The following is a 10,184-nucleotide window of genomic DNA, read 5'->3' as shown; positions in this document are numbered from 1 at the left end:
CTATTGAACACATTCGAGTTGTTCCAGTCTTTGTTAAACCTCTTGAGAATCTCTTAATCAATCACTCCCTTTCGAAATGTTTGCCTTTTACAGTATAATTTGTGTATTTCACATACACTCTCCTTACAGACAAGAGGCACACACTTCAAAACACTCCTGTATTACTGATGTATTACCTGTTATCTCTGGCGTCTTTCCAGCATCTACACCAGTGCCCAATGTGCAAGACAGGGTGACTTCCTGTCTTTCTCTCTCCTACCCCCACATATTATCAGTCACCACACTGACTAATTTTACCTCCTGTTCCTTCCTCTAGCCCTATCCCATCTCTGGTTTCAGGTCCTCAGTCCATCTTATCTGAACATCCCAACAGTGTGGCCTTACCCCATCCTCCACACCTCAAGCAGGATCCATCAATATTATAATCCTGGCCATGCCACCTCCCTTAAAGCCCTTCAGTTAAGGCACACACCCTTCACAGTGGCACCGAGCACCCGCCATGAATGGTCCCAACCTGCCTGTCCTGCCTCTTCTTCCATGAGTTCCACAGCTCCTTACCTTTCATGACCCATCACTTCCATAACTTGTCTTGTTTCCTCAGTAATTTCTGGGCCCCCTCTCCTCCTTATTTTCTCTGGCTGGAAAACCATCCCCCTCCACTTTACTGGGCTAATTCACAGCCACTATAGTGCATTCAGCCTAGGCATCATCTCCTCTAAGAGGTTTCCCTAGTCTTCAGGGGTCCCATAGTCCTTGGGTAGAGGTTGCTGCCTTGACAGGTTATATGGACGTTAAGTGTTTATGTGCCAGCTTTTCCATTAGTCCTTAAGCTCTTTAAAGGCTGAGACCATTTCTCAAGTCATTTTGGTGTTCCTAGCACCTAACACAGTGCCTGGCAAGTAGCAGGCAGTCAATCAGTGTTAATCAATGAAAATGACTGGTAAAAAACACTTTTGTTGCTAGGTTATATCCATAATCTACAAAACATTTAAAGCCCTTTTCACTGACCACCATTGCCTTAATTATAAATTTTGGTAGCAAAGGTAACTGAATGAAATTCTTATGACGAGAAAGACCTCTGGGGGTTACACATTCTATTTTAACATTAAAATTTAACCTGTTTCTTTCACAGGGCCTATTTTTTTTGGGGGGGGGGGGTTCTTTGATCTCTGCCATTCTACTATGTAGGGTGAAAATGAAGTGGCCCCAGCACATGTAAGTTCTGCGCTTATACATACAGCTGTTTGGTACTTCGACTTGGCTAGATTTGATCTAAAACTAGGTTTGCCAGAGACACTACTTTCCTATTTACCATCGACTAGTCAATGCTTCAGGATCTTTTAAATGACATCCCCCCCATCCCCCACCCCAGAGGGGAACCCCTCTGAAAGGGAACTGACAGGGAACACCTGGATAAACCTGGGACCTAGTGTCGTTCTCAACTTCCCCAGCTGCATGCCCCGCCTGTGGGTCTGGAGGCCCTGGAGCAGCCCCTGGGAGCAGCCGAAGCCAACAGCTTCCCTCGCGAGGCCACCTGCTCGCAAAAGTCGGTCGTGAAGCCCGCCACCGCCTGCCGGCCCCCCGCTGCAGAGGTCGCCCTGCTGGACAGCGCAGCCGGGGTCACGTGCGCGGGGCCAGTCCGCCGCCCCCAGACCCGGGCCCGCCCCGCAGCGGGGCAGAGGCCGTCCGGATCACGCGCGCCCCGGCAGCCCCGGCCAGGCCCAGCCAATGGGCTGGCAGCGCCCGCATGACCCGCGCCGGCAGGAGGGCGTGGGGAAGCAGGCCGGGCGCGCACGCTGCCGGGCTGTATCGCCGCCCTCGCCGCCGTCGGGACGGGAAGTGAGCCGCCCAGGTCCGCAGCGCCGGCGAGCCAGTGAGAGCGTCCTGCAGCCCGCAGCTGCCCGCACCCGGGGCGAGGCATGGCGGCCGCCAAGGTAAGCGTCGGCCCGGGGCCGCGAGGGCCGCGAGGGGCCCTGGCGTTCACGTGCTCGGTTGGTGCAACAGGGAAAGAGAAAGGGGCGCACGGCGGCTGTTCCACCTTGCAGCAGCGGGAGGAGGGAGGTCGCCGTCCCTCCCGGCCAGCACAAGCGGCGATTGCGGGGCCCAGGGCCCGAGGGCCCGGCCTTGCAGCGGAAACTTTGCCGGCTGGACCCTCCCACTTGGCCGGGACTGGGAGTCGGTGCCTGGCGGGCGCGCGGCGGGCTGAGCCGGTGAAGAGCGGGCGCGATGGCGTCCCGGGGTGGGAGAGGGCTCCGGGTCAGCAGGTCCCCTCGGCCACCCCAGCGCGCTCCTGCTCGTGATCCGGGTTGTTGCTGACCCGAGCTGCTTCCCGGGGGCACCGCCGGCGCCGAAGCATGATCCTATTAGGTTTCAAAGGCTCCGCCCTCCCGCGGCGGGGGAAGTCACCTTGACTTCCGTTTTGGAGACTGTTGGAGTTGGCCAGCGCGCGTGTGCATAAAAACTCCAGAGTACCTCCCCTCCCCACGCCCCCACTTCTCCTCCTTCTCTCTGCTCTGAGCATCTGACAACACTTAACACACCGGCCTCTGAGCGTTTGAGAGGCTTCTTTATAGAAATGACAAAACAGATTGTCCTGCGAGCCTGTAACTCCTGTGAAGTTCTACTTAAAAGGAGTTCTGCGTAATGGTACTCATTCACTAACCCAGAGAAAGGCAACTCCGACAGCTTGACCTTTCCTCTTTCACCGTTTCTTGAAACCTGGGCACCATTTCAGTCTCTTTGGACTCCATTTCAACTTTTTTGGCAGAATACCATATTTAGTCCCAATCACTTGACTCATTGGAGTTTATTGCTTTTAATTTTAAGTTCACGAAGGCAGCCCTTTAATCAAGCCTATACAACTTCCTAGCTCATTTTAAGTGTCGTGAACTTAAATATATCCAACATTTCAGACATTTGTCCTTAATCAAAACTCTGTGATAACCCTCAAGAGGAAAACATGGCCAACACATCATATTCCTATTTATTCGTGCAAACTAATCACATTTGCAATGGAAATTGTAAGCAGACAAATATATTTAAATGCTGTTCTATGACTTAAGTTTCTCCAGGCCTCCCCAACTCTGCAGGCTTTTCCGTGTTCCTAGATTATGTGGCCTGAGTGGCCCTTTTCTTTTCTGTAATTACTCCAGGTTCCATCCTAAGAAGGGCACTCTGAGTATACACGAGCAGACACATGTACATATACAACTGTTTTAAGTAGATTCTCTGAGAATCACTGGGATTCATTTTTGGAGCCTACATTTAGCCCTTTCCAACCTAACAACTTTTGACCTTTTCTTTGCATTAAATTTACATGCAATCAGAGTACCAGGGAACAATTATGTTCCCTCCAGGTCACCTCTTTCAGGAGAGTAGGCGGGAGTAGATACCCATACTTGACTTTTACTTCTGTAGATGAATTAAATAATTTTACTTAATTTGGAGATAGAGTGAGGAATTTAAATGGAGGAGTGGGTATGTAGATGGAGTATAATACTGATTAACTAGTATGAAATAAAATAAATGACCTGGAAACAGGCTTAACTTTGGGGCTGTATTTTTATTAAACTGTCACATCATATCAATAAGGGCAGTTGAATTTTAGCCAAGTAGTGCGAGTCAGGGAAAATGAATCATTTCATTTTTACTCTTTGCGAACTTGTGTTTTTATTTATTTATTCATCTAAACTTGCCTCTTTTAAGGATTTCTTACGGCTGACATCATATATACATATATATATTTATAAAACAACAAGACATGTCAAAATCAAGTCAGAGTAGATGAGAAAAACAGAAAGAAGGCAAAGTAAGATGAAACAAGGACTAAGGTTAATAGACAAAAAGGATGTAGGTACTGGCTAGAGGTGACTGAACCTTCTAGCAGCCAAAGCAAAGGGGAAGTGATCAGTGAGGTCAGTTACTTGGGAGAGAGGTCCCCTTTTTCTGCTTTCTGAGGGCAGTTTCTCCCCATCTCTTTTTATAAGCAGTGCGCAAACTGCATTCAAAACTACCTCATAACCACAAACACATGTTTGTGGAGTCCATAAGGCCATTTCTTACAGTGTCTCTCATTCTAGCACAAGGGCAGTGCAGTAAATGTAGTCTTTGTGTGTGTGTGTGTGTGTGTGTGTGTGTGTGTGTGTGTGTTAGTTGCTCAGTCGTTTCTGACCCTGCAACCCCATGGACTGTAGCCCGCCAGACTCCTCTGTCCACGGAATTCTCCAGGCAAGAATACTGGAGTGGGTTGCCATTCCCTTCTCCAAGGGATCTTCCCAACCCAGGCATTGAACCCGGGTCTCCTGCATTGCAGGCAGATTCTTTACCATCTGAGCCACTAGGGAGGCCTAATTGTAGTCTTAGAAGGTCTCCAGGTGAGCTGTGCTGGTCCGCCGTAGTCCAGGAATGCCCCTTATTTATTACCTTTGGACGCTGCTTGATTTTGTTCACTACTAGGCAGTGCTGTGCAGCCTGTTAAAGGCCACGCCCTTTGCTTTTTCTTGGAGCACAGATACTCCATATTGAACACAAATCCGTAGACTTAGCAATCTTATCTAGGGATGGGATTGACATCCCCTCTTAAAACTTGAGGAGACTGTCTAGGGAGAGAATCTCATCTCAATGGAGTGTCTAAGAAATTGGGCCCAGAATCTGAAACTCAATACTTGGAGGTGAATTCCAGCACTCACTGTGGTGAATCATTTGAATATTTAAGCCAGTTTGATATTTTCTGGATGAATTTAGCCACACCTAGCAGTTTGTTGACCACTTACTTATTCTTAATTTTTTTGATTATTGGCCCAAGTAAGAATAGTGCCATAACAAAAGCTAATAGGAGCATCAGAGAAGGAGCCTGTTTCCCTCCCCGGGGCGGGGGGCGGGGAAGGGAGGACTTCTCCAAGGTAGTGGTGGTTCAGAAGGAGCGGTTGGAGGAAGAGGGGAGATCACACCAGGGACAGGAAACAGCAACTGAAAGGCAGAGAAGTGAGAGCACCTGCTGCATTTAGGGGATAACAGGTAATAAATTAAATAGGAGTGGAGCTGACACCGTTTACTAGATGTGAGATTTGGTTCTTTAAAAAAAAAATTCATTAATTAATTTATTTTTGTCTGTACTGGGTCTTTGTTGCTGCACTTGGGCTTTCTCTAGTTGCAGTGAACGGGGGCTACTCTTCGTTGAGGTGCACGGCTTCTCGTTGCACTGGCTTCCCTTGTTGCAGGGCATGAGCGATAGGGCATGTGGGTTTTAGTTGCGGTGCAAGAGCTTAGGTGCTGTGAGATAAGTAGGATTCCTGGACCAGGGATGGAACCTGTGTCTCCTGCATTGGCAGGTTGGATTCTTAACCACAAGAGAAGCCCAAGTATCAGTATTAAAGGAGGTAATAATGAAAAGCATTATTAAATGAGTTAATAAGACTTAATGATAAGCATTAACAAGACTGTTATTGGCCAAAGTACTGGAGTTTCAGCTTTAGCATCATTCCTTCCAAAGAAATACCAGGGTTGATCTCCTTCAGAATGGACTGGTTGGATCTCCTTGCAGTCCAAGGGACTCTCAAGAGTCTTCTCCAACACCACAGTTCAAAAGCATTAATTCTTCGGCGCTCAGCCTTCTTCATAGTCCAACTCTCACATCCATACATGACCACTGGAAAAACCATAGCCTTGACTAGAAGGACCTTTGCTGGCAAAGTAATGTCTCTGCTTTTGAATATGCTATCTAGGTTGATCATAACTTTTCTTCCAAGGAGTAAGCGTCTTTTAATTTCATGGCTGCAGTCACCATCTGCAGTGATTTTGGAGCCCCCCAAAATAAAGTCTGACACTGTTTCCACTGTTTCCCCATCTATTTCCCATAAAGTGATGGGACCAGATGCCACCTCATGTGAAGAGTTGACTCATTGGAAAAGACTTTGATGCTGGGAGGGATTGGGGGCAGAAGAAGGGGACGACAGAGGATGAGATGGCTGGATAGCATCGCTGACTCTATGGACGCGAGTCTGAGTGAACTCCGGGAGTTGGTGATGGACAGGGAGGCCTGGTGTGCTGCAATTCATGGGGTTGCAAAGAGTCGGACATGACTGAGCGACTGAACTGACTGAACTGAATGGGCTTCCCTGGTAGCTCAGCTGGTAGAGAATCCGCCTGCAATGCAGGAGACCCCTGTTCAATTCCTGGGTTGGGAGGATCCCCTGCAGAAGAGATAGGCTGTGACTTGGGCTTCCCTTGTGGCTCAGCTGGTAAAGAACCCGCCTACAGTGCAGGAGACCTGGGTTCGATCTGTGAGTTGGGAAGATCCCCTGGAGGAGGGCATGGCAACCCACTCCAGTATTCTTGCCTGGAGAATCCCCATGGACAGAGGAGCCTGGCGGCTACAGTCCACGGGGTCGCAATGAGTCAGACATGACTGAGCAACTAAGCACAAGACCTATTACATAAACATTAATTAAATTATTAAAGACCTTTAACGTTCTTATATGTTATAAACTGTCGTTTCTGGTTTATAGATGAACACTCTGGACACCAAGGGGGTGATGTAAGTGGCCTAAAACCTGAGAATTAAAAAGAAGCTGGGGTTCAGATCAGCCAGCCTGGCTCCAGAGTCTGTGCTCTCCCCTTGTCCACCAGACTGTCTGCCTGGTAGTTTAGCATACTGGGGAGTAGCGTTTATGGGCAGGGGAGATGACTTGGGAGGGGAAATTAGATGCCTCTTTTTTCTTCAGACTTTTATTTTGGTCTTGTAACTAAACCAGACTTTTATTTTTGAGAACCACTTCCACAGTGCTTACTGTGTGCCAGGCACTTTCCCAAGCACTTTACAAATGATAATTCCATTACTCTTCATAATACCAAGCAGCAACTGTGGTCTGCTTTTGTCCTCATTTTACAGGTGGGAAAACTGAGTTGCAGAGAGGTTAAGTAGTTTCCTCATGGTTGTAGAGAGAATAAGCTCTGCAGCTTGGATTTGAAACCTGGCATTCTGTGCTCTGAGTCTCTGCCTCACCTTCCTAGGCCTTAAAAAGAGTTCTATTTGCATATGAGAATTCACATACTAACAATTATGGACATATGTATCCTCCCAATCCAGTGGTTTGTATCTATAGAATGCATTGGCACTCGGTATATGCTTGGTGGGTTTCCCAGGTGGTGCTAGTGGTAAAGAACCTTTCTGCCGATGCAGGAGACAAAAAAGATGGGGGTTCGATACCTGTGTTGGGAAGATCACCCCGGAGGAGGGCATGGCAACCCACTCCAGTATTCTTGCCTGGAGAATCCCATGGACAGAGGAGCCTGGCAGGCTGCAGTCCAGTTGCAAAGAGTTGGACACAACTGAAGTGAGTTAGCATGCATGCACACACATATGCTTGATTTTTAAGTGGCTTTCGAACAAGATTGCATAGGTCAGAAATTGTCACATGCCTTTTTTAAAAAAACAGCTTTGTTGAGACATAGGTCATATGCCATACAAGTCACCCATTTAAAGTGTAGGTGTTAGTGGTGTTCTGCATGTTCACGGAATTGCACAGCTGTCACCTCTTCATATACCAGGTAGAAATTTTAATCCAGTGTTCACTAATTAGGACTTGGGCTGTATATTTGATCTCCATGTTTCTCATGCTTCTCATTGATGGTAAGTAATACCTTCTTCCGAGATTGATTATTGAGGATAAAATGTGATTGAGTTTATTAAGGATATTCTTCAGGTTGAAGGTTTTCTTTCCCTTATGGTAAAAACTGCTAGGTATTTGGTGGTATGATACTGTTATGATAAAACAGACCAGTTTTTGTACTGGGCAGGAAGGAAAGACTGTGTGAGTCGTTTTTATGCTGCCATGATGTTGGTAAGTTTCTGTGCTTCCACCGATGTTTGGATTTAGGGTTTTTTAAATTGATGGCCCTGGATTGGCCTTAGGTTTACATAACACAGTGTTCCTTACTCCTCCCTTCATTAATCCTGTTCCCTTTTACCAGATGAAGAAATGGAGTCCTAGGAAGGGCTGTAATTGGTCCTGTAATTGAAACTCCTTTGCTTTTTGCACTGTTGTAGACCAGGGGTTCCAGTACATTGTAGTCCTCTCTATGGGGATAAAAGTGCTGATGCCTGGGTCTCACCTAGAGGTTCTGATTCAGTTGGACTTAGGTGTGGCCTGAACCCCAGGGTTTCTTGAATGCTCTCCAAGTGAATCAAATATGCTTCTGAGGTTGCCAGCCACAGCTCTAGGCTGTTTTTCCTGCTCTTTGCTTCATTTGATCCTCTGGTGGTTCCTTGGAATAAGGAAGGAATGCAGTGGGAGCACTGTAAATCCCTAATCCCCAGTGTGTCATTTCAGAGGAAGGATATGCGGGGATCCCTACAAGTTCTTTCTTGACAAGCTTTTTCCATTCCTGCCCCATTTCACCGTCGTGCTTAGGCCTCAAGTTTATATAGTTTGTATTTATCACCAAATTGATGGAAAGCTCCTTTCGTCTCCGGTGAAGTCTCGGTGGCTTTCTTTATCAGTGTAGGTGCTTGTAGGGGAAATGTTGCAAAGAGGACTGTAACGCTGGTCTTGCAGCCTTTTTCCTGGCTAACTTGGTTGGGTGCCCACGTGTTGTCTGTGTTGGGTCACAGGGCTCTACAGGTGTTGTTTAGCATATAGAGAGCCAGGGGTGAGGAGAGGGGTGGGAAGTGCTGAAAGCTGGTGTGCAGGGTAAGAAGATCCAGCCGGTCTTCTTGGATATCAAGTTCTTTTGTAAAATTGCTGGAGGAACTCCTGACTCCTTCCGCCTCTTTGACCTTTTGTCTTATGAGCAGCCTCTGCTTTTGTTGAGTTACAGGGAAGCATGCCTGCCTGTGTTGCCCACTGTCTGTGAGGTTTAGGTCTGCTGAGCATGGTCTGTTCCTACTCCCCCTGCTTGGCATTTGCTGCCTCATAAGCACCTATCCTTCCCGCCATGTTTTCTTGGATGCCTTTGGGTGGGTCTTGGAACAGAGGCATGTATGAGCCTGCTGGTGTTCTTGCTTCTTGGGCGTAAGGAGGACATGCCCTTGGCACAGTGATGTAATTCCCTTGGCACAGTACTTAAGAGCAACTGAGCAAACCCTGTTTTCCATGCCCATCTGACCAGACCCTCTTGTTGGATCAAGTCGACTCCATCAATGGTGGCTCTGGTCTCCTAGCTCAGAATTATCCCCAGTGACTAACTTGTAGAGTGGTGGTCTGGTTTGTTGGTTGGAAACATTTAAAGATGGAGCACTCATGCTTACCATTTCCTTTGGGAATTTGCTGTGTAGTTGCATGAGTGAAAATAGGCCTGGATGGTTCCTTTTGACTTTAGGTGCTGACAACATAGCAAAGTTGGCAGTGTTGAAATTCTTAGCAATTCAACCTAAATAAACCACTCTATTTAATGACTGTTATTAGGCTAGTAGCTTTGTCTTGATTTCCACATGTAGTCACAGTTTCCACATGTTTTCCCTGAAAACTGTTGACTTGATATGAAAGTCAGATATTTCAAGATCCACTTACTATTTTATGGTAAAATATCTTTTGCATAGGACGGTACAATTTGTAAGAAAATTGTCTAAGTAAGTGTAGGGGAAGAGAAAGTTTCCCTCAATTCTCTTAGGGTTCCTGGCTGGAACTGAAAATTAAAATGACAAGGACAGATGAACAAAAGAAGAGCATACACATTTTGTGGAATTTCTGTGTGTGCCTGAGAACCCGCACAAGAAGTGAAAGTGACCAGAGCACAAAGCTTTAAAATCCTTTGGACGGTGAAAAATAAATTTGTAAAGAGGTGACAAGACAAAGGGGTTCGCACTAGGGTTAGTAAATGGTGAAGAAGTAACTGGGAAGATAAGGGTGAGTTAAACAAGGTCTCTGTGTGTGTGCGTTTCTCAGTCCTAAATTGCCCATCTTTGGTGAGAAGGTTGTCTTCCCTCCTCCTGGTACAGGGATGGTACTCTCTGCAGGGGAGTTCATGACCTGGTTCAGGAAAGAAGGTGGGGTTGGGGGGAAGGTCAGAGTGACATTCCCCTTTCTGCTGTTTTCTTTAACTCCTTCAGCTTGAGATACTGAATGCACCACATTTTGAGGACGCATGTTCTGAACCTTGTCATAAGTCTGATTTGAACGGGGTTTTTAGACCTAAGTGCACAGTTAGTAGTTTTTCTGAGTTTGACGTGATTTGTATCTGTCCGA

At 47.0% G+C, this 10,184-nt stretch overlaps 1 protein-coding gene across 2 annotated transcripts in view; it reads left to right on the top strand.

Annotated features, from left to right (window-relative positions):
- The first annotated feature begins 1,777 nt into the window (after positions 1–1,777).
- The window catches only part of SLC25A13 (solute carrier family 25 member 13), a 230,810-nt gene continuing 222,403 nt past the window's right edge, over positions 1,778–10,184 (top strand). For both annotated transcript variants that reach the window (XM_012176365.5, XM_004007743.6), the window contains exon 1: positions 1,778–1,934. In XM_012176365.5, the coding sequence (XP_012031755.1) occupies positions 1,920–1,934 (15 nt within the window). In that variant the 5' untranslated portion in view covers positions 1,778–1,919. The remainder of the gene's footprint in view (positions 1,935–10,184) is intronic.

The sequence above is a fragment of the Ovis aries genome, chromosome 4 (assembly GCF_016772045.2).
Source record: "Ovis aries strain OAR_USU_Benz2616 breed Rambouillet chromosome 4, ARS-UI_Ramb_v3.0, whole genome shotgun sequence".
Taxonomy (NCBI): domain Eukaryota; kingdom Metazoa; phylum Chordata; class Mammalia; order Artiodactyla; family Bovidae; genus Ovis; species Ovis aries.
This window is presented reverse-complemented; position numbering and strand designations above follow the sequence as displayed.